The sequence below is a fragment of the Caloenas nicobarica genome, chromosome 3, assembly GCF_036013445.1.
Source record: "Caloenas nicobarica isolate bCalNic1 chromosome 3, bCalNic1.hap1, whole genome shotgun sequence".
Classification (NCBI taxonomy): Eukaryota; Metazoa; Chordata; class Aves; order Columbiformes; family Columbidae; genus Caloenas; species Caloenas nicobarica.
Window position 1 is genome coordinate 64,387,685 of NC_088247.1, and position 24,559 is coordinate 64,412,243.

The 24,559-nt window shown below is 37.9% G+C and overlaps 1 protein-coding gene across 1 annotated transcript in view; it reads right to left on the reverse strand.

Annotated features, from left to right (window-relative positions):
- Window positions 1-627: 627 nt before the first annotated feature.
- TMEM181 (transmembrane protein 181) overlaps window positions 628-24,559 on the reverse strand; it is a 38,593-nt gene continuing 14,661 nt past the window's right edge. The window contains exons 3-17 of the mRNA XM_065631145.1: window positions 20,713-20,768; window positions 19,350-19,440; window positions 18,595-18,713; window positions 17,479-17,598; window positions 15,484-15,564; window positions 14,367-14,466; window positions 11,157-11,287; window positions 10,479-10,570; window positions 9,585-9,642; window positions 8,824-8,926; window positions 8,675-8,726; window positions 7,919-8,001; window positions 6,708-6,797; window positions 5,226-5,292; window positions 628-4,398 (exon numbers count right to left, since the gene is read on the reverse strand). Coding sequence (XP_065487217.1) covers window positions 4,320-4,398; window positions 5,226-5,292; window positions 6,708-6,797; window positions 7,919-8,001; window positions 8,675-8,726; window positions 8,824-8,926; window positions 9,585-9,642; window positions 10,479-10,570; window positions 11,157-11,287; window positions 14,367-14,466; window positions 15,484-15,564; window positions 17,479-17,598; window positions 18,595-18,713; window positions 19,350-19,440; window positions 20,713-20,768 — 1,322 coding nt within the window. The 3' untranslated portion in view covers window positions 628-4,319. The remainder of the gene's footprint in view (window positions 4,399-5,225; window positions 5,293-6,707; window positions 6,798-7,918; window positions 8,002-8,674; window positions 8,727-8,823; window positions 8,927-9,584; window positions 9,643-10,478; window positions 10,571-11,156; window positions 11,288-14,366; window positions 14,467-15,483; window positions 15,565-17,478; window positions 17,599-18,594; window positions 18,714-19,349; window positions 19,441-20,712; window positions 20,769-24,559) is intronic.

Below are 24,559 nucleotides of genomic sequence, written 5' to 3' on the forward strand. Positions count from 1 at the left end.
TTTGGAAGATACAGCACTATAAGGTGACAAATGACATCAGCATCTCCACCATCCATAAACCAATTTTTTCATTACTGGCCACTGGGTTGAAGGTGGGGCAGCCCTTCCTGGGGGTGCTGAGAGGCTGCATCATTGCAGGGTAAGTAGGAAAACTTGCAGCCCTGCCGACAGAGGCATCTGACAGCAGCTACCATGAAGCATGCATGTTTGGCAGAAAGGTAGCAAGCACTAACATTCACCAGAGGAGTTTTACTGCCAGTATAACCACAGCAGCCTTGGCAAAGCCACTGTTAAACCATTTGAGAATGCCAGTTCCCCTTTGTAAATTGGCTAGCGTATTTCTTAGGAAGATTAGAAACCTGTCCTTCTACCTTCAAGCTCAGGCAGGGTAATAAAAAACAAAACATCATTCCCCGGTTAATCTGTGCTGACACAGTCTCTTGGATCCCATCCTTATGCAATTAACCAAGTTTGAATATGGATAAGAAAATCCATGTAAACTGAAAATATGTGTAAGTTATGAAAATAGTACAGTTAGTCATTCACTAGAAGGAAAATAAAACCAAGAAACAATATAAAGGTATAAAACTTTATTATGAACATATTTAACAATGATTATGCACATGAAGTCTTCCAAGAAACTCAATACCCAATTTTGGTTGAAGTAAAATATTTTTTCCTTCATATTCCATATTCGCATGAAGTTTTCCAACATAAATGGATAATTTGCTGTCATTAACACAACTTCTAGACACATAGAATATTTAACATGTCCTCATGCACACTTTCTCAAAGCAGCATTTAATTACAGCTTCTCATTAAACAGAGCATTTATCTTACACATTTTTATACCATTTTGGTACACAATTTTTCCGTATTTTCACTTTACATATTTACAAGCTTCTAAAAAAATTTTACAGTAATGCACAGTTTATTACTGGCATAAGCAAAAGGAAATGGAGGCAAAATTAGGTGACTATGGAGACAAAGTTGTCTTTTGGCTCAGATCCTCACATTTTGCCCAGTATTAGTGCCCTGGGTCTGTTGCACTAGCTGGTCCTTACTGGTGTTAAGCCTTATGCTTCCTTTTCTTTGCCAGTCCTAGGAAAGCTTCCAACCAATTCCAACACCAACTGTATTTTTAAAGGACATACTCCAGAAAATGGTTGCCATGAATTGCTCACACTCAATGACTATTGATTTCTTGAAAGTCCCTCTTGATCATTGTGTGCATGGAAGTCTTGCAGTTATTTAATAGGCGGTGTCTCCTGAGCAGGGACACTGCGCTGTGGGGCTTTTTTGCATACTCGTCTCATTTTATACAGTTCCACTAGTGATGGAAATACTTAATTACTTCAGCAGTAATGAAAAGAAAGCCAGGCTAGTTTCTTATCCAGATCTCTTCTGTTTCACCCTTAGGTTACAATACCATACACTCAGAGGTGAATTTATGCCACCTACTCCCGAGCTGTTTACAATCCATATTGTAATATTCCTCAAATACTGTCTCTGTTTGCCAGTTGTGGAAATAGGAGGAGCAAAACTGAGATTTCTTGCTAGCAAAACTATTTCCTCATCTGCTTGACTGCTTCTGCCTTTTTACTGTATATTGAATTTGATGCGACAATGCTTCAACCAAGCTACCATTATACTCTAGCACTTCTGAAATACAAAGCTTTTTTGCATGGCAAACATTGCATAAATACAATCTCTAAAAATTAACACGGAAACTATTTTTGCACTATTTTCATAGTGAGATGCTTAAAGTTTAAGTACACATTTCCCATTCTCAGCTTTTCTGTTTCCACTAGGAATGTAGTGATGTTGAAAATTAAATGCAAACAAAATGGCAAGCGAAATGGGCTGAGAACAGCTTAGAAGAAAATCTTCATCTTAAAGTTAGATTAAAAATATTTTCATTAGTTAACAAAATCCCAAAGCATGACACTGTATTTCAGGGTTAACTGTAACAATCAGTTCAGACTGTGATAAGAAACATTAGTATACTTTGCACATTGGTCAAATCAAACATTTTATCTCTTCAGAACAATTTAGAACAGAATTAAAGAATATCAGAGCCAAAAAGGTCTGAATATTTAAGGATCATGTAAATACCAATTTCTGAATACTTAATTCCTGTGCCCACTGTTACTCCAATAAAAGTCAAAAGGATTTGGGGTATGCAAAGGATGCCTAGTTGGCTCCCAAGTCTGACTCTGCAATTTCAAACAGCTGTAAGCCTCAGAAGAGTCATCTGGGGAATAGCAAAAATGAGAATGAGCTCTTCTCTTTTAGGATACAAAGATCATCTCCCGTACTTGTTAAAAACAAAAACCAAAACAAAAAACAAACAACTGTGAAAGGGAGTGCTGAAGGTACAACTTACTACAGTTATCTGAGGGGAAAAACAAAAACACCCACAGATCACTAACTTGAAATGCTTCTTTAGTGTTTTCCTATATGTTCTTCTAAACTGACACCAATTAATTAAGAAAAGGAAAAAACCTTTGCCTCCTCCCCAGCAGTTTCCTTGCTGTAACTGTATCATAGTGCTTTGGCTTCTAACAAATAAATGATCCCTGGTACCGAAAGTTTTAAATTTCAAATACTTTCAAAAAGTTTCAAAGCTCTACATAATTTTATAAAGTTTTCTCTCACACACACAGTATCTTACCACACTTGTCTTTAGCAGAGCACTGATTTAATCTGAACTGCTCTATGACAGCAAGGATGCAACCACATGAAGCAGTTCCTTTGGTCCTCTCTGAGCAAACTGCTACCCTGTGAAGTCTCCCTTTCGTGCTCTTGAACAGTTACCAGGAGGTTATTGTAAAGGGAATGGTCTAGAACAGTTTTTGCATCAAAGCAGAACAAATCTTTTTCCCCAATACAATTCAGTAAGTCTAATAGGACTTCATTGCACTCTTCTGCTTAAAGTATTTCAAAGATGAGCATGATTCCCTAGCATATGCCAGCACCATTTCCTGTCTAACATATTAACAGTGCTTTTGAGAGTCTCCTACAGCAGCAGGGCAGAAAAATTTTACAAGAGTAAATCACAGTTAGGAATCCATGGGGAAAAAAAAAAAGATACTTGCAGGCAGGTCAAGTACCTGAAAACAAAAGTAGTTGGAAACAAACAGTATCCACTTAAATAAAGAACTGAACAATGTTGTACCAGGGATACTGAATTCCCATATAACTTTGTTCCAGCACAGACTGGAATACAGATAATCACAAAATGCGCTAGTAAAAGTTTCAATCAGTACACGTGGTGAGTGTTGTATGACAAAGGAGTTGAACTACACACAGGACATGCTCAAAAACTAACTCTCATGGCACGTTCAATACATCAGCAACCACGACTGTTCCTAGGGTGTAGATCAACTATCTATTAATACAACTTAAGGAAAAATTCTGAAGTAGAAAAAGCCCCCAAAAATGAAAAGTTTGGAAATTTGAAATTGTAATTCTCTATGAAACTTTCATACTGTATTCCCTGTAAGTGTAACAATCTCCTCCAGCATACAAAAAACCCAGAAAGAAGAGTACTAGCTTCCTTCTGATATTTCTTGCTGCCTAAATATTTCCATTTGAAAGGGCTGTTTAAAAAAAAAAAAAAAGCAAAACACACTTCTATTCTGGCAGTAAAGCATGTTATGAAACATATTCGACAAATAATTTTGCAACACTGAGGCTATTTTGGCTTACTAGAATTTGACTATTTGCACATATCTCTCACAAATCTGGTAAGCTCGTTTAAATGAATTATAAAAATTGTCTTAATTCTATATCACTTCTTCAAAGGAAGACCGGACAGCTGTGAAAAGCGTAAACCACTTCATTTCCCGTCTCCAGCTCAAAAGACCAAGGTAGAAAATTGAAAGAGAAATGAGGCACTTCATACAGCAGTGGGCAACATACAAAAAAGCTAACACAAATGCAACAGATGAATGACAGTATGCTGTACATAATTCTCAAAAACAAACAAAAAAGCAGCAAGGAAGCAATTTTAAAATCAGCACATAATCAGTGACACTTCTAAATTGAAATAGACCTAAAGATTTTAGTCCACAGACAGCCCGCTATCAGGAATTTTATAAGACGTAAAAATTTGGGTTTCTTAAGTTTTCACCACACCCTTTTCAAGCATTCCTTTTTTTTCAGTTTTAACTTTGTAAACAGAAACAGGATGTCCTTCCTGGGGGTCGGTGTTCAGGTGACAGCAGACTGTAAGGACGCCAAGGAAGTTATCCATCTAGGAAAACTTCAAAATTGGTTTAATTCCAGTGGAACAAGTCTGTCTACATAAAAAGCAATCAATCACTGTCTGATTCCTCTTTATACTTGGCTCTAATAGCTTGGCCGTTCTGAAGTGGCATTTCTTCATAGTCACTCCTGTGAAACAGATACTTGTTAAAACTTCTGATAGGATGTCCAAAATAAACAGGAAACTTCTAAACTAAACTGAGGCATCAAATTGTTATTTGGGTGAGAAATTGGTATGTGTTTGCCTTCCTTGTTGGAGATACAAGCAATATATATGACACCTCTCCAGGGGGCATAATAAAAGTTATTCCACTAACTACAAGCCACTTTTCTCAAGGATTGGCACAGAAGCAAGCTGGTACTACCACTACACATCTACCAAAACAAAGGCAAGCCATCTCAGACAATGCATATAGCGTGTCTAGCGCAAACTTGCTCAGGTTACTGCGGTATTAACTCCATCCTCACTATTCCAGCTGCTTCAGTGTCTTCAGTAAGAAGTGAAACTATCAAGGGCAGATACTGAGTTTGTTTATTCTTATTTCAGCAAGTGATGGACACTTAAAAAGAGTCATTCTCGTTCTCTGAAGCATTTACATATGAACTGCCTCTTTACCAACTCCACCTGACTCCTGCAATCCTACCCGGTTTAACAGGAAGTCGTTCCCTTTCACAGCTCTTGCTGCCTGCACTCCATGACCTACCAGCATCCTGATACTTTCTTACCTGTTTGTATCAGTGCCATGGCAATCCCTTTTAGAAACCAAAGAAAGGAAAAACAAAAACATGCATTCTTATTGCATTTCTGCTTCAGAATAAGGCTATGTTTCTGTTCTTTAGGCAGAATACTTTCACTAACAACTTACAAATCCTTCACTTATTTAATGACTATGGAAAAGAACATTACAAAAATAACACACAGAAAGTAACTCTCCATAGGTGTTTTATAATCTTACCCATAAATCACATCATCATCTGAATCATTCAGCATAGAAAAAGCAGGATTGTCTTTCAGCTGTGATTCTGGAAAATACAAACAATGGCTAATTTAGTGCATTAAATATAGAAATGTGGTTGTACTTCCAACCCAACACTGTAGCAACGGACTCAACAACTTCCAAGGCAGCTACAACTACAATTCAACAAAACTATATCCAAACAGGAACTCTCTCCTTTAAATTCCTTACCCTTCAGCCACATCATGGTATTTATTCTTAAAAGTTAAGGAGATGACATAACTATCTCATCGTATTTTTAGATAGATATTCTCCATGTTGTATAAGTGAATTTCCTCCCTTATGCAGTTTCCCATGTCATATTATTTCAACCTGCACATATGGGTAATTAGGTTCTTAATCATTATTCAAAAGTACAGGCTTCTTTAATGTCTTGGTTATTTCTAAGCTACAAACATAGTAGACCGAAGTTGTAATCCTTTGTATGCAAGTCAATGATTAGCCAGTTATTTTTCAATCCTGTAATGCATGAAGGACAGACTTGTACCTTTATGGTGAGATGAAAGGAAACAAATACTTTCCGTTGGCTATTTATGACAATTCCCTCTACCTTGTTTTAAGGCCTTCATTTCTTCTGTATTCTCTGCTGCTTAGCTGCAGTTCATAATTATATGCAAGTAAAATATGATCCAGCAATTTGCCATAAACATTTTTTTCCTGGCAGTCTCTTAATTTCTGCCTTCTATAAACTAATACTTCTTGCAGCACAACAGCAAGTTTCTAACTTTATCCTCACACAGCCATTTCTCTTGTCTTTCTTAATGGAAAAATACCATTCTTCTGTAACAGTTCCATCCATCTCAACTCTAAAAAGTTTACAGAAAGGACTAGCTCCACTACTTAGTGCCTTCCCCCTGAATACTTCTCAGCATGCAAGATGTGATTGGACAGGGTGCTACACAATGTCATGTAGGCTCCCTTTCCCATGAAAGGCTGGACCAGATGATCTTTGCAGGCTCCTGTGCAGCCCTCTCCCCATGGCAAGTTCCCCGAAGTTCCTCCCATGTTAGAGATCAGCTTCACTCCCACTTTTTCAATAGCATGTTACCTATTTCAGAGTCCAGTTTACCAGCATGCCAATGTTAACCTTTGTTAGAACAAAGTACAAATGAAGTATTGTTGCTCCTTAAGGATTGCCTGTGAGTCAGTGCAAAACTTAGTGCATTATATGCAGATATCGTATTGATGACAAGCTTAATCTAAGTGCATAAGAATTCAAGTCTAGCTAATCACTTGTATGCATTTTATCTGTTCCTTCATATTTCAATACTAATTTGCTCAGGAGCAGTGCAGCTTCTGCTTATGTTAACTCAAAGCAAACTAAAACAGTAACAAGAAAAACAAAATATAAAGATATTACGCAGTATGTGTTAATATGCCAGGTCTTGTCATCCAGTTTGCCAGACAACTGCTTACACTTACCATATAGTGCATTCTTTGAAGGGGAATACACGAAGGCTAATGTGTAGAGATAAAAGTTCAATAAACCATAAAATGATAAGAATTCTGCTGGTATTAAGTGTCAAGGATATTGCTCAATATAGCTCCATATATATTAACTTTGGAAACAAGACCTAAACCATACATAAGCAGTTTCAATGGAAAGGATGTTTACCTCACTAAAGTTTGAGATCATAAATTGCTAAACCAAACTGTGTGTTTTAAATTCAATGACAACTAATGTACTCAAGTTATTTCAAGGTAAAGCTCCCACTGAAGACAAAGCTTTAACACAAGTAACATTTGCTGAGATGAGGTCTACTCTTGAGTGGTGGAGTGCACGGTAAATTGAATAGTTCTGCCTTCAATGGCAAAAGAAAGCCAAGTAAGTGGTGGGTGTTCAGGTGGGTTTTTTATATTGTTGTTGTTTTACTTATAAAAAAATTTCTTCCTTGGCACGGTGATTGAGAAGGAAAGAGAAAGGACTATCTGTAGATAGAACTCTGAACGTGGCTTCTTGCCATCACTTTGCAAAAATACTAAAGGTTTTACACACAGTTTTCTACTAACTCCCAACACATATTTAAGTTTATCAGTAATCCGAGCAGTTGCAGTCACACAGGCACTTTCAGAAATTAAAATGAACTAGGATCTCATGGTTCAGGTCCAGAAATACAGTTTGTAATCCTGTTGCCAATAGACATCAGAAATAGTCTCTCTCAAATCACTGAAATTCTCTGCTATGACTTCTTCCATGTGTAGACTTGGACCAATACAGAAAGAAACACGTTTTCAGTCACTTCTAAACTATTCATTTCTCAATGATTTTGGTACACTCCATGCCAACTGATAGGTATACAGCGAACTGAATTCATGCAGCAAATACAGCCAAATTTGTCAAAATAACTTGTTAAAATTACTTGAATGCACACATATCTAGGCCTTCATTCCTTCTGAAGAGCATCGGATGAAGTTGTGATTTATGTGATGTAAACAAATTAGACTGAAACTGTCTCAGCTCACAAAGAGCCATTACAAAATGCTGACATGGAGCTTCAATCAAAATGGACTGAAGTTCAAAAGCCCACCTATAAGTCAAATGTCTCAGTCTTTAGGTACATGATTTTCAAATACCTTCTGCACAAAAACAGATTAACATTCCTAACTTGAGCTGTATCACCACACAAGGATATAATTCTGATAATGAGTTGACAGCTCAGCAACGAAGTTGTCCTGTAGAACTTGTGCTCCAAAGCGTAGGTAGAGAATAACAATGCTGTGGAGGAGAAAAAAAAAAAAAAAGATAAACCTTATAGGTATACTGGCTCTTTAAACCACAAAATTGAAATGGTAGCTTGATACTAGAGTGTATGAGAAAATAATTGTTAACATGCTCACCATTTATTTCAAGACACATTTGCTTTCATAGTTCTAAATTAAGAATAATTCTTTTGCGACTAAAAGTCAGCAGTCAGCTCAGTAAAGCAGAAATAAAACCCCATCATGGTCTGTTTCCCTCAGATTTCATCCACTACAGACAATCCAAGAGTCAACAGTAATTTGGAATAACTGCTTGGAGCAGGGGAGACAGATATTAACAATAATCTAAGAAACTAATTCTAGACTTCTGCTTTGACTAAGTGAAGCTTACAAAGCACCAAAAGAGGTGAACGGTGCACTGTAGGCCACTCAGCAGTACAGAAAAGATCTCTGCTAAGTGAAACTCTAAGTCTTGCAGTGTATTACTCTGGTAACAGAAATAATATAAAGTTAGCTCTAAAAGCCTCCAGAAGGGTTAAAAATTAAGAAATGCTTGCCATAACAATATATCAAAAGACATTCCTCAGTTTCATTGACAATTTTACTATTATAAAGAAAATGTATTCAAAGCCCTGAAAAAAAACTTATAAAAGTTACAGTACTGAGAAATGTACTTTGAAAAGCCTTACCTAATGACAAGCACTACAAAGGTTAATGCAGTCAAGAATTTTAACCTGAGATCTGAAAAAAATTGAGAAAAGTTGTTATTAGCGAATTTGCACCTACATCTAGGAGAAGCAAGCCTCTTTGGGGAAGAATCAAAAGAAATATTCCTTACCAACGTAAGGCATGTTACGAAGTTCCGAGCATGCCCTCACTATCAGGAACAAAAGGTAGAGAATATATGTGGTTGCCACCACAAGGAAGAAGATTTTCATTCCCTGTAAGAAGAGTGTAAGTTTTTATTATTTAACAAGATCTGGTCTATTTCTTCTTCCCTCAATAGAAATCATCATTTCCCAAAGCACAACATAGAATGGTCAATTTATTAAAGGAAAATAGGCTTATGAAAGGAAGTACAAAACAAGGATGGCTATACATCATGGTAGATTTTGGGGGAATGTAGAGAATGGACGTTTACCAGAAGTAATCATTTTGTTTACTGAGTTCACAGGGAAACGAATATCAATTATTTTCTAAAAACACAGCTCCTTAGAACAATACAAGGACCCCTACAAATCAGATCTTCCTTTACTAGAAGAGAGGATTTGGCAGGAGTAAAGATGTACAAAACTAACTTCATAAGAGGCTTAAAAAACTTACTTTCAATCCCAACAGTCATGAGCCCATGATTAAACTTGTGGTGTTGTCTCTAGATTTGCAAGATAATTTACTTTTCTCATTGGGATGAAGCTCGGTATGGCCTGTGCGTGATCTAAAGCAAAACTAAAAGTACCCCAGTCGGAGCAAGACCCTCTGACCAGCTTTCAATATTTTCTAAATTGTTTTATAGATTTTTAATAGAAGAACAAATGCCACTTACTTTTATTGCTTAACTCCACCTGACAGTTTAATAGCAAGAAAACATTTCTGACTTACCTGGAAATTACCTGTATCAACCCTGTATTGATATGTAGGATCATGCACTTCATTAACACTAGAAAAGATTCAAAATGAAAAAATGGCACTTACACCATTACACAAGGCAAGGTCAAAAAGCCGTAGTGACTGAGAAACCCACTAACAAAGAAAAGGTTTAAAGTTACTGTACAGAGTTTATAGCTACAGGTTTTGGCTCTATAACTTGGTGCAATGCCATTGATTCCAATAGAATCATGACAGTTTACAGTACATAACATCATCCTTCTTCCCAAACTCAGCTTTGAGGGAATTTGGAGGATTTCAGTGGTAAGCATGTCTGATCTCCCCACTTATTTTTTAGAAAACATATAATCTTGTAAATTTCCTTCAGGATTTAGTGTTTAACTTTTATCCTTAGTGATAAGAATGATGCTTAAGAAATAACTGCAGTATAAGCCCTTCCCTCATAGCAATTCTGCTGATAGGGCGTTAGCACGAGCATTTCCTGCAACTGCGCTGCCTTCAGCAATGTACAACACCATGGAGAAGGTTAGAAGGTATCTTCCTTCTGAGAAATAAAATCACAGGCAAACACTCGAGACTAAAATGGTTTAGAAGCTACAAATGTACCAGAACTGAGAGTTTTCTGGGTGGGGAAGCGTGCCACAACAGATTGACAAAGTAGTGATTTCTAGATCTCAATCCAATTTATAAAATTATGTATTACTAGATCATCCATGGGGAATTCTGTTTTCAAATCAGTCACAATTTGCAAAACAGAAAGATGTAAGCATTTGAACTCCATTCCTATACCATAATCAGAGCATTAAGAAACAGATACCACTAATTACAATCTTCTCATTCTTGAACACTCTCGGCTTGTTATTTTGCACTAAATTTTAAATTACTTACGTTTGCCAAATTCCCAGTGTAACTGAGGCCAGCCACAATAGTCCAACAATAAAGAATTTGGGCAGATAGAAAGTTAAGCACTTCCTTTCCCCCTGTTGAGAAAACAATAGAGTGGTGAAGGAGTGAACCCACATTTGAGATTTCATTCATTCTTGACAGAATAAAATAACTATCATCTTTGTTTCATTCAGCATGAACTAGATTAAGAGACTTGCTGTCTGCATTTTTAACCTGCCCAAGTCATTACAGAAGACATAAAATTGTATCATAATTTGTGTTAATTAGATGCAGTAAATTTGGAGCATCCTGTTTATAATGTCCCACATATTTCACTGACACTGCGAATACAGAATACTGCTCTAGAATTCATATTTATCTTATGCAGTGGTTTAAAAAACTATCAACCACCATATACAACAACAAAACCCTGCATAATTCTGAACAATGTCTTGCAATAGTTTAGAGTGGACTGTCCCATCTATCTCATTTAGGCAGGGTAGCCTCAAGACAATCTACTTCACAAACTGTTTTTACACCAAAGCTTCAGTGTCACATTGCACTTTAAAAATAAAATAAATGTGTCTTTTAAAAAACTCTGGTTTCATTTTTGTCACCTTTTGAGGGAACTGAAAAAACAAGTACTGTCTTCTCAGTTAGTAGATAATGCTGCACCCTTACCTGTACTCTTATACCATGGTAGACGCAAAGCCAGAACAACAACAGTGCACACAGAAACAGTGACTGGAATAGATCATCCAGCATTCCAGGAAACCAGCTGTTCACCAGAAAAGAAAGGGGGAAAAACGGATCTGTAACAAAATAAGGAAAAAAAAAAAAATTAAACAGAGTGGAAAAGCAGAGTCTTTTCCATCAGTCTTTTTCATAAAAAAGTAAAGCAGAATGTGTCTTCAGAGGAACAAAGAACCATAGATTTTTCAAATTACACCAGTAAATGAAATTGAAGTTTGCTTTATCTTAAAGTTATTGACAAAGAAAAGGGTGCCTCTAGCAGCAATCCCTCGTGCTGTACAAATAATTTGAAATGGTTGCCAACATTTCTAGAAGATTTCAGGTTTTATTAGACTTTCTACTAAACCACTGGTTTTGGTGATGACCTAAAAAAATTATCATAGGCTGACTGAAAGGCAAATATTATTTTGGTACTGCTAGAGAGTGCTAGAATTTGATGTCGTTTACCAGACTAAACGTAGTGTCCATTTTTAACTAAAGCACGAGTATCTGAAAAATGAAGAAGTAAGACTTAGCAGACAAACACAGAAATTGCATTTACATGTCACTATATGAAAGGTTCAGTATGGGGTTGCAGACACCTCTTCCAATCAGAGCCTTAAACAAATGGAGTTGACATTCATGTGACTGAAAAGAATTAAATCCACCTACTTATTATACCCTTGAATTTGATACACTTGAAAAGGGTTGTGGGGTTTTTTGTTTGGCTCACAGGATCACAGAATATTAGGGATTGGAAGGGACCTCGAAAGATCATCTAGTCCAATCCCCCTGCCAGAGCAGGAACACCTGGATGAGGTTACACAGGAAGGCGTCCATGTGGGTTTTGAATGTCTCCAGAGAAGGAGACTCCACAACCTCCCTGGGCAGCCTGTTCCAGTGCTCTGGCACCCTCACTGTGAAGAAGTTTCTTCTCATATTTAAGTGGGACCTCCTGTGTTCCAGTTTGTACCCATTGCCCCTTGTCCTATCATTGGTTGTCACCGAGAAGAGCCTGGCTCCATCCTCATGACACTCACTCTTTACATATTTATAAACATTAATGAGGTCATGCCTCAGTCTCCTCTCCTCCAAGCTAAAGAGACCCAGCTCCCTCAGCCTTTCCTCATAAGGGAGATGCTCCACTCCCTTCATCATCTTTGTTGCCCTGCGCTGGACTCTCTCCAGCAGTTCCCTGTCCTTCTTGAACTGAGGGGCCCAGAACTGGACACAATATTCCAGATGAGGTCTCACCAGGGCAGAGTAGAGGGGAAGGAGAACCTCTCTCGACCTACTAACCACCCCCCTTCTAATACACCCCAGGATGCCATTGGCCACAAGGGCACAGTGCTGGCTCATGGTCATCCTGCTGTCCACCAAGACCCCCAAGTCCCTTTCCCCTACACTGCTCTCTAACAGGTCGTTCCCCAACTTATACTGGAACCTGGGGTTGCTCCTGCCCAGATGCAAGACTGCACTTTCCCTTGTTATATTTCATTAAATTTTTCCCTGCCCAACTCTCCAGCCTGTCCAGGTCTCTCTGGATGGCAGCACAGCCTTCTGGTGTGTCAGCCACTCCTCCCAGTTTGGTGTCATCAGCAAGCTTGCTGACAGTACACTCTAGTCCCTCATCCAAGTCACTGATGAATATATTGAATAGTACTGGTCCCAGAACTGACCCCTGAGGCACTCCTCTAATTACAGGCCTGCAACTAGACTCTGCTCCATTGACCACAACTGTCTGGCTTCTTTCCTTCAGCCAGTTCACAGTCCACCTCACTACCCGATCATCCAGACCACAGTTCCTCAGTTTAGCAGCAAGGATGCTGTGGGAGGCTGTGTCAAATGCTTTACTGAAATCAAGATAGACCACATCCACTGCTTTGCCATCATCTATCCACCTGGTTCTGTCCTCATAAAAAGCTATGAGGTTGGTTAAGCACGACTTCCCCTTGGTGAAGCCATGTTGACTGCCCCTAATGACCTTCTTATCCTTGATATGCCTTGAGATGGTGCCAAGGATAAGTTGTTCCATCACCTTTCCAGGGATGGAGGTGAGACTGACCGGTCTATAGTGACCTGGGTCCTCCTTCCTGCCCTTTTTGAAGACTGCAGTGACATTTGCTTTGGTCCAGTCCTCAGGTATCTCTCCCATTTCCCACGACTTAGCAGAGATGATAGAGAGTGGTCCAGCAATGACTTCAGCCAACTCCCTCAGCACCCACGGGTGCATCCCATCTGGACCCATGGATTTATGGACGTCCAGATTGCTTAATTGCTCCCTAACCCAGTCCTCATCAGCTGAGGCAAACTCCTCCATTGTCCTGCCTTCCTCCGGGGTCTCATGGGTACGAGGCTCCTCAGGACAGCCTCTTGCAGAGTAGACAGAGACAAAGGCAGCATTCAGTAACTCTGCCTTCTCTGTATCTTCTGTCACCAGGGCACCCACCCCATTCATCAGTGGGCCTACATTGCCTCTAGTGTTAGTTTTATTTGCCATGTATTTGAAGAAGCTCTTTCTGTTGTCCTCGACCCCTCTCGCCAGGTTTAATTTTAAAGAGGCCTTAGCTTTCTTAGTTGCCTCTCTACATCCTCAGACAACAGCCTTATATTCTTCCCAAGTGGCCAGCCCCTCCTTCCATGATCTGTAAACTCTTCTCTTCCACTTGAGCTTGCTCACCAGTTCCCTATTTAACCAAGCAGGTCTCCTGGCTCCCTTCCTTGACTTCCTACATGTTGGGATGCTCTGATCTTGAGCTTGGTAGAAGCAGTCCCTGAGTGCCAACCAACTATCCTGGGGCCCTTTACCTTCAAGTGCCCTTGCTCACAGGATTTCCCCTAGCAATTGCTTGAGAAGGCCAAAGTTGGCCCTACTGAAGTCCAGGGTTGTGATTCTGCTTGGTATTCTGTTCCTGCCACATGAGATCCTGAACTCCACCATCTCATGGTCTCTGCAACCAAGGCAGCCCTCATCCTTTACCGGTTGATTGGGGGATTTTTGGTTGGTTGTTGGTTTTTGTTTTGTTTTTAATTAGTTTTCTGAAGCCCTATAAACAGCTGCTTATATGTTCAAGGCCAAATTCCATTCCGCCTTCTCTCTCTCTCTTTTTAATTTTTTTTTTTTAAGGATCTTTTCTAAAAATTCCAGGATACAATTACCATTGTAAAGTAGCAGGAGAGGAAGGAGGATGGACATCCATTTCTGTTCAATACCCCAGTCTCTCATGGAGAATTTCCGCAGGGAATGTGCAAACAGACACTATAAAACAACAACAGTTTATAAGGAAGGAATACAGCCTTGATGGTTTTACCAGAGCAAAGAGGTAACACAGCACATTGCAAATGCTACTTCATGAGGTCTTTGCCACTGAGAACATTGTACAACAGAAGCCACATTTCCTAGCTTCTACTTCTGCTTCAAGTTTGCTGGTTTACCCCTATGCAAATTACTTAATCTCTCAAGCAAACTGAGAAGGAAAGCAGCTAGTATTGCACAAATCAACAATGTATGAAAAAAACGTTGCCTAATTACCGGTGACACACTGTCAACAACTTCCATTTAAACACACTTTTTAAAAAAACAGATTCCATATCACAATCACAGTTATCTGCTGAGTGTCATCATCTTTGTGATAAAAATGCTATGCAAGTGTTTAGTGCTTTAGTGTCCTTACTCTGAAAATTCTGCATTTTAGATTTTATGTTGGGTTTTTTCCAAACATTTTTTTCCCAAACATTTTTTTTTCCCAGGGGCCAAATGGGATTGGAAGGCAGAGAAAAATCTAAATCATAGCATAATTTAGCTTGTAAGGGACCCTCTGGAGGTCATCTGGCCTATCCTCACACTCAAGGAAGCGACCACTTTAAAGTTAGGTCAAGATCAGATTCAACTGAGTTTTGCTCATTTTCAGAGATGTTAAGCCCAGCTTTGGGCATCCTATTCCAATGTCTGAGCCTACCTGCACTGCAAAAAAAAAAATTTTCCAGCATCTAATCACAATTTCCTTTGTTTAAGCAAAATTCTTTCTGTTCAATTCAAAATTGGAGTTTAGAAAAACAAGTTTTCCCATTTATCCTATTTTCTGAATGTTCCTTCAATATCACTTGTAAAAACATAAAAGCAGCAACTACGTAAGTATTTTAGAAACATTTTTACACCTATTCCGTGATATGTCAGCTCTACTGCCTGTGCTTAAGTTACTAAACACAGCAGTACAGAGCAGTGTTATCAGCTGCCTATGTAATATACTCCAGTAAAACCGAAACAAAATCTTACCGTGACCATAAAAGTAAGAACTACGAAGACAAATCGGAACCATATTTCCACTTGTGAAAAAGTTGGATTGTAGGTTTTCCACTACAACAAAACAGAAGAAAAACAGCCCAATGAGCAATGTTTTGACAGGGTACATATGAGATCAATAACTAGTAGTTTTTGCAGACACTGGAAAGTTCTCTGGCTTTTCAAAATTTAAAGGTATAACTGAATTCCAACATGTCACCATGGAAAGACAAAGATAAATTCATACCCATGGGACTATCTGATGAAAAGGTAACCCAAGCAGCCTAATATCCTTGCTTCTCTTTTACCCTGCCACTTTGTAACATACTCAGTGTGTTCTCATACATTATAGCACTCCGCAGGACAAAAAAGATGTTCTTCATTGTTTTCAATTGAATGTCAATTATTGAGTCAATTCAGTATGTTCTTCTTTATTACCAAGGTCAGATGTATAAATTGATTATGAAGAGGTCGATAAGGTCTGGTTATGCTTCCTGTAATATGTTTGTTTTCTTAAAGTTTATTCTCTTGTTTCAGAAGTGGAAGAAAGAAAATCAAGTAAGGGAAGGATAAATGACCTAACCAGAAATATAGAACTTTTTTCATAGGTTAAGGAGGAAAAGCTCCCTCTTCTCCTCTAATTATTAGAAGGGCACAAATATTAATTATAACATGTCAGTTTGCATGAACTCTGCTCTGTTGACAATTTGTCTCATACTAGGTAAGCTTCTCTTTTGAAGCCACTTCTGAAACATAAACTCCCTGGTAGAACACGGAGCTTTACCTTTCAATGTTTTAAATCTGTCAACCTCTGTCTTGTCTTTTTAAACCATAAACATAGAATGAAAATTATATCTAAAGAAACCCATTATACAACAGGCAATCTATGATTTCAACTGAGGCCACCATAAACCACTGTAATAATGAAATAAATTGGCAATCTTAGTCGCTGTGGGAAAGCAGGGCTTTGGGTTTGGGTTTTGTGTGCCTTGGGTTAAGTGTGCCTTAAAGGAAGCCTGCAAAGCAAGATAATAAATGGTACAGCTATAAATGCTCCAACACTTTGTCCTTTTTGAAATCTGGAACTAAGCAAAGGGTTTGTGAGTTTGGGTTTTTTTCCCCCTTAGAGCTTATTTTTAGTGATGTGCTTTATGCACTAGAATATTACAAATATTAATATTCAGGAAATGCATTTAGTATGTAAAAACCACTTGCTTTACACTAAGATTTTTGCTTGCTACTTGCTCTGACATACTGAATGTTGCATATAGGTAGAATACACCATAGTAACCTATATTATAAATTGGGTTTAGCTCCGTATGCTCCAAATGCAGACGTTTCTAAATTTCCTTCTGGAGCCAATCAGCACACACTGATGATGTAACTGTTTTATAAGCAATCTTTAGCACTATGAACTGAGCTAGTTGTTTCACTAGGGATTATTTTAGTGAATTATTTTATTAGCCTGCTTATTTTAGCTGAAAAAGCTTTTTTCTCTTCTGCATAAGCACAGTAAAATAAAAAAAATAAAATAAAAATCTTCATTTTTCTTTCTAGTCCATGCTTTTTGTAAAGCCTGGAGAAATCTTGCTAATTCAGATACACTTCCTGGAAAGTCTGAAAAAGATATCATGCTTTAGACAGGCAACATGTCTACAAGCAAATGCAGAAAACTGGATGTTCTAGTCTAGCTTGCATACTGTTAAAAATATCTGCCGGGAATTAGACTAAATTTATCTCTTCCAGAAAACAGCATTAGTAGTTCTGAAGGAAAAATCTTGACTTATGAGTTTAAAAAAATGGTCTAGACCCTTAACAACAGCAAATGCTATAATAATTCTGACATTAGTAGTGACAGAAAAATTAATTGTGCTGCATCTTTATGTTTATCTTCAAAAATGGGACAACTTTTTTTATTTCTGCTAAAGGAGACTTCTACAGCATTAGCAATTAGAGATTTCTTTTGCTAGTATAAAATCTTATACTTACTGTGAAAGTAATATTGTGGATGTTGTACGTTAACTTATTTAGATCTTCAAAGCTAACAAATATGTTGTACTGAGTGTAGTTCAGGTACCCAAGGTGAGCAACAATGATTTCGCTGCATTTCTGTGAACACATACAGTGAAAAACAGTATGTAAATCCTTCAATTTATCGCAGAACATGCACTGTTAGTATAGGTTGGAGAATTCGTTTCTAAATGACCAGATATTGATAATATTTATTACAGGCCTTACCAATCTGACTGAACTGATAAACAAGGCTAGCTTTTCACTTAACCTGCTGAAAACAACTGCTTGCAGCACCAGGAAGGATCTGAATAACTCTGTCAGTCAAGCTCTAGGTCATCCGATTGTGAGATGGGACTATTTTGTACTAACTCATCTGTAAAAGTTAACAGGAAGAAAGAGAAAACCCAAGCATATTACTCTTGGCTGTGTGTAATTAAATCTAATGGAACACTGTTCATTAATTTCTGCAGATTTCATATATTTCTGTATATATAAAAAGAAAACGCTATATGCTTATCGCAAAAAACTTCGGCTATGCCCTTCCTTCGGGGCTTACATCCGAGGAAGCTGTTTTGGATGTCTCTAAGCCTAAAAATTTCAGTTAAAATTATACTAGAAACTCAAACCTTAAACATTTCTTCACAGGTGACAAGAAATTTGGCTTTTTCAGAACACAGATGCCAGCTGATTTCAACCAGACTCTCTGCTAGGTGTTGGAGGAGAATTTTTCTCTCCTCTAGAGCACTATATACAGCCTTCTACTACAATATTCCATTCTTCAGTACTGCTAAATCTGTTTAGGTGACTAAGCAGGACACACTGCTTTGCTGGCAAAGACCTCTAACAAGAAAGAGGGATCTTTAAGGAGTAATAGGCACAAGTCATAGAAGTAAGCAGAAAAAAATGGATAGGTAGGTATCTTGCTCAGCATTACTAGCTGGCTTGCAATTATAAATAAGACTATGCTCCAGAGTCTTTCCTGAGACGTGCTTAACAGATATATGCTTCTCATTTGCAATGTAATGTAACATGCACACAAACAGATTGAAAGAAAATGTACTGCGTCAGAGTTTCATTTAAGTAAGCACATACTTGTGCACAACTGAGTAATCTTGTCCGATTGTGAACTTGATTATTAACATATGGTGTGCTTCCATCCTTTACCACTCCAAGTACTTTGACTGTCATAGTAACATTCTTTTTGAGAGATACTGTAATTAAAAAAGAAAACATTAAGCTATTGCTACATGCAAAAATGAAATGTCAAATAGAGTTTCAAATACAGTTTAAAACACATATGATATCCAATAATTACCCAAAGTTTTTCAGTTATACTTTACTGGAGTAGAGGTCTAGTACATGAACAAAAAAACCCAAAAAACAAAAAACACCAAGGCAAAACAAACAAACCACAACCACTTTTTATTTATATACCTTGGCAGTAAGTCACAAATGCCCTGTACTGAATCTTAGCAAATCAACAATTACTAATACAGTATTTCTTACATATTTACAGGGAAGTTTTCTTGAAAAATTAGTATCATTACAATCTACACATATAATTCCCCCCTTCCCCAAATGAAGGGAGACAAAGATTCTCTAAATACTAATACTTTCACAGAAATAACACACAACTTATCCCATATACCTGTTGCTTTCAGTTCTCAAGATTAGTGCTGTCCATGTCTTTACTGGGGGGAGGGTATGGAGAGAGAGAAACTGTTTCAGAGAAAAAACCCACCAAACAGAGCCAGAAAGCCACAGGATCGTGTATGTGACAGATGAAATTAAAGACACAATATATAGGTTGCTACAGCAGTTTCCTGAGAATTAGGTAAGATTCTTACCATCCTGTTGATCCAACTCAACTACGCAGGTCAGCCACAGCTGTTGATTGTAAGTAGACAGTGGTGGCGAACTCAAATTAAAAGGCTTCAGCTGTAAAAAACCCCACAAGGTTAGCTGCTATTCTGTTACATGATATATCAGTAGCTACAATGATAAAAGGCATGTTAGTTATATTTGTGACAATATTTTGGGGAGTAGATTTAACATGTGCTGCTCTGTGAACAGTATGATAAGCAGCTCAAATATAAGTCTTCCAGGGAAGTAGCTTAAAGAGCACACGTATTTTGCACAGCACTGAAGTAAGGAAGGATATGACTACTTAGAGCACATAAAAGCAGCAGCAATAAAACAAAAAAGGTTCCAATATGAAAAACAAAATCCTGAGACCTAGCCTGAAAATAAAGTAATTTCTAGCACTTTACATCAAAAGTCAGTTTTGTGACTCCTTATCTGCTACACAGTTTTAAACCTGTTCAACTACAATTATGAAAACAACTATTTTTCCACTAGGTTTTCTAAAAATCCCACATTCACTACAAAAGCATGGAAGATATCATTAACAGATAAAACCTACATGCAGGAAATACTTTAGTTATTTGATATAAAAATAAGCTTTACATAATACAGTACCAATCCAAACATATATAGGTGACTAACAGACCAAAAAAAGAAACATTTCAATGTATCTAAAGAAAATTTACTTAAAAAATCAAAACAAACCAACAAAATCCTTTTACCGCTTTTGCAAAAATTACTTTAGATATTAGCTTGACAGTGAAGAGCTAGACAGAAATAAAAATACAAGAACTGAGAACCAAAATATGAAAACTTTCAAGAAAATGAATGTGAAGGTTCATGTTAGGAAGCCAGATCCCATGGCTTGGTCACATGGCAGTGAACAATTACTATGAAAAGAAATATTCCTTCCCAGCTGATAGAAAGGAAGATCACAAGAGGGATATCATTAATTGCCACTGAGATCATTGGTTTTCAGTTTGTGTTCTCAATTTTTATTTCTGGGTCCCCTATAAGAATCTCCAACATGAACTCACCAGGAAATCCTATCAACACTCTAGTGTTACTTTATCAGAAATTACTGTGCAGAAACACACAGAATTCCCTGCCTTACCTGCTCACAAAAGTAGGAGGCTAGAAATTGCTGCTGAGCAACTCATGAAATAACACAGTGGTAGTTCAATATCGCACGTTCAATTTCAAAATGGAAAGCACCATGTGGCCAAGATGTTTTCCAGTAGAAATCTAAATACTTTAACTCATTCGGGGGAAGCAGGGGAATGCTTTAACATTACCTATATCAAATAGAGCCATTCATGTAATCCAGCTATATTAATTAACTCTTACCTTTAGGCTGTTATTTATGTCAGTTCTTGCTACAGAAGTTTCAATTACATTAGGACCTACACAATATACCAGAAGGAAGAAAGAAAACAATATCGAAGTATGTGTATTAGTGATAAGTAACAACATAAATACAGGATTTCAAAAAACTGTACAAAATACTTCCCTGTAAAGCAGGTAAATACTATCCCACTTTTCGGATGTTTAAGCTGAAGGATAAATCACTTAGATATTTCAATAAAATTAATAAACTTGGCCTGAAGCCAAGTTGTTCCTTTAAGCCTCTCTGCCATAGTATTTCTAGGCATGATTAAATAGGAAGTAAATTATAAATCAAGAACTCCGTGTCAGAAGTCCTGCATGTGTACTCTAAACTAGTACAACGAACCACACAGTATTTTTCCCAAGCTAAGCTGTACACTGCAGCCACGAAAGTACTCAGCTACAGAAAAAGTTAGCTAAGCACCAGTGGCACTGTTGTTACAGCAACTTGAAACTCAGCAAGGGCTGCAAAAACCACTTGAAAAAACCAGCATATTTAATTGCACTGTAAAGTTTCTATAGCCAAAGTGCTACTATTACCTGATTTACACGGCATCCATAATACCTGCTCTCAAGGCTCAGATATCAGAGCAAATACAAAAGTTGTATTTGAGTGCATGATGCTAATACTTTTTTATGTACATGTAGTGTACCTGCTTGTACAGTCATAATAACAGTACTTTCTGGCTAGTGCTGGAATTTCAGCACAGTGTTCTATTCAAACCAAGATATCCACATGTTTGTTTAGGAACAGTTCTCAGTCTACTCAGATTGGGCCCCTCCTTTTCTGCAGAAATCTGGGGTTATAATATATTGTGTATATCATCACATAAATAAACATAATTACATAAAAGTTCTATAAACAATTTCTCCTAAAACAGACAATCAATTTAATCAATGGAGTTTCATGTCCGATTGTAGTAGGAAATGTTCAGCTTGCTACCAGACTTTTCAGGCAACCATTCCTCCAATCATTCTGGATACAGACACACACACTTAACATGTACTGATCAATGGCATCCATCCACTCACACCCTACCTCTAGTTCTGTATGCAATAAATGGGAAGCAATAAAATCATAATTTCTGTTAAAAGAGACCTCCAGAGGCCATCTAGTCTACCCTCTTGTTTAATTCAGGTTGCTCAGGGCTGTGTCAATTCAAGTCTTGAACACTTCCAAGGACAGAGACTCCCACAACCTCCCTGGGCAGCCTGTTCAGGTATTTAACCACTCTTATGATAAGAAAACAAATCCTAATATCTAACTGGAATTTCTTGTGTTCCAGCTTGTGCCTGTTGCCTCTGACCCCATCACCATGCACCTCTGAGAAGAGTCTAGCCCCATCTTCTGCGTATCCCCAGATAAAGTAGTTGTAGACAGCAGTAAGTTTCCCCTTGGCCGCCTTAGGTATGCAAGAGCACGTGATACTGGGGAAAAGAGGAATGCATGCATGTATGTACATACACAAAAGTATGGACTCATGCATGCATATGTACATACACAGAGGGACTAAACCATAAAAATGAAAGGGAAAAGCAGGAAAAGGTTTATATCCATACACTGGGGTGTGAACAAACACAGAGGTGATGTACAGCAGGTATGGACATAGGACATATACGTGGGTATTTGGGTCACTCTAGAGGCTTCCCAGTCACAGTAAGATTTTTCTGTCCAAATGGTCTCTCCTTTTACATATTCGGTCTAACAAATTGAGGTAATTTATTAATCCTCAAAACATGCTGTTTCAGTATTCAAAAATTTATGCAAGAAAAGCAGTTTTTTCACAGACCATGGACTTCAAAGTTACTACAGAGAAACAATGGAAAAGAAGGAAGTTTATAAAGGAGCAATATGGGATCATTCTGTGCAAGAAGCACTTTACATTAGCTGTCATGACAGATCTAAACATGCAGCATTGCTTGGGTTTCTGTAATCACTCTAATTACAATATTAACCATCTCACAGACCTTAAGTGTAAAAATGAAGAATTTCACGCATCACACTGAAAGCTTCATATTAGAATTACAGTTCAACTTCACTAACGGCCACCCACTATAAAGTCAGTTCTGCATTGTTGAACATATAAAGAAGGCAGATTTTTGGAAGGCATTTTCATTTTGAAAAGCATAATTCAATTTCAGTAAGAGCTCACAGTTGGTAAGTCATCATATTTCAGTAATTAAGTCTTAACAAAAACAATAGAATGAGACCCTTTGAAAAGTTGTGAAGTTGTGTTTGTTTTGGTTTTGGTTTGTTTTTTACTAGAAGATACGAACCAATATAGATGCAGAGAGATCAGAGTCCCAGTTTTTAAAAACCGCAACCAAAAAAATGAGGTTCTACTGCTATAACTACTACTCCTCCAGCAGGCAGTATATTAAAGCTTTTTAAAGCAACTGACCAAAACAAAGCTGTGTTCATATTATTTTTAAATGGTGATTAAATTACATTGTTATTGTTTTTCTTCTAGTCTTGCTCAGTTAACAGAATCATATCTGAGAGCAAAGAACCACCCTGAGGTGGTGAACAAGAAAACTGCACAGGTACAGAAATGAGCTCTGCATCTTGTATTTCCCTTGCCCTTGTCTCACCCCAAAGACAACATAGACCCATTGGGAAAAGGGAAAGAAAGTGAGTGTAACTTGGGAAAAAAAAAGTCTGCATCTGTCTTGAGTTACAAGAACTGAAGAGAGCAAAAGCCACCTCAGATAAAACTGCCTTGTTTTCTCTGATGAGAAGCAAGACTTCTTCTAGGCTTGCCAAACTGCACATAGAGATGTTGAGTATGGGCAATGGCATATTCAAGTAGCACAGAAAATATGGATGTATCTTTTACTTTTTATTTACTTAGTGGGTTTGGTGAGTTTTGCTCAGGCTGCACCCTCTAATGAGTGAGTACCCTGTTGTTAGTGCCCCTCCCTCTATTCACAGGAAGCAAGGAGCTGTCAACAAAAGCCATGAAAAACATCACAGTGAGTGTTCAGTGAGTCTCCTCCCAAGGTAAACAAGCATTCTTTTACAAATAATTAAGTTATAATAATGAATTATGTTCAGGGTTTGTCAACAAAACTATCCAGCAAACCAATCTTACAAGGACAAGAATTCCACAGCTGTACCAGTTCTGAAGGGCATCACAGGCAAGTCCTGAGACCCCAGCAGGGTACAGAGGACCAAGTGTTTCTTACCAGCAGCCAAGTCTCCTGGGCCCAAGGCAACCACATCATCAGACCACTTTGCATGCAGACACAATACAAAACACAAACACAGCTCTCTCTCAGATTCAGCTACTGATTAAGAATGAAATGCTCAGTTTTCTCTTCCAGGAACACTGCTTTTTGCCTAGTCTTATGTAAAACGACTTTCTTGAACTTCCTGCAACTGGGCAGTATAAATACAGAACTACAGATAAAGTTCACTTTTTAAGCCGAATAGCCAAATGACACTAAATTACGTAATACCATGGTAAGTGTATTTACGTGGTATTTTAGTGGCCAAATAATGCCCTTCAGCACCCTTAGGCAAGTCACAGGAATAACAGTGGTTAACCTTTGTGAACTGAAAGTCTGTTTGGACGTTAGGCTGCTGTAATAAATCAAACAGCAGGAAAGAAGGTTTTGTTTCACAGACAGATCATATTATTTAATGCTATTATGAAGAATCTACTGCCTACAGGGCACAGATGGGCACAAAAAGCCCAAACAGCTGCCTTCAATTAATCCCCTCTTCTTTCCAAGGCAGGCAGGAGTGAATAAGTCTCAGGCCTGAGCAGCCTGTCTTGTTCTAAAGGAAGTGAAGGACAGGGCAGAG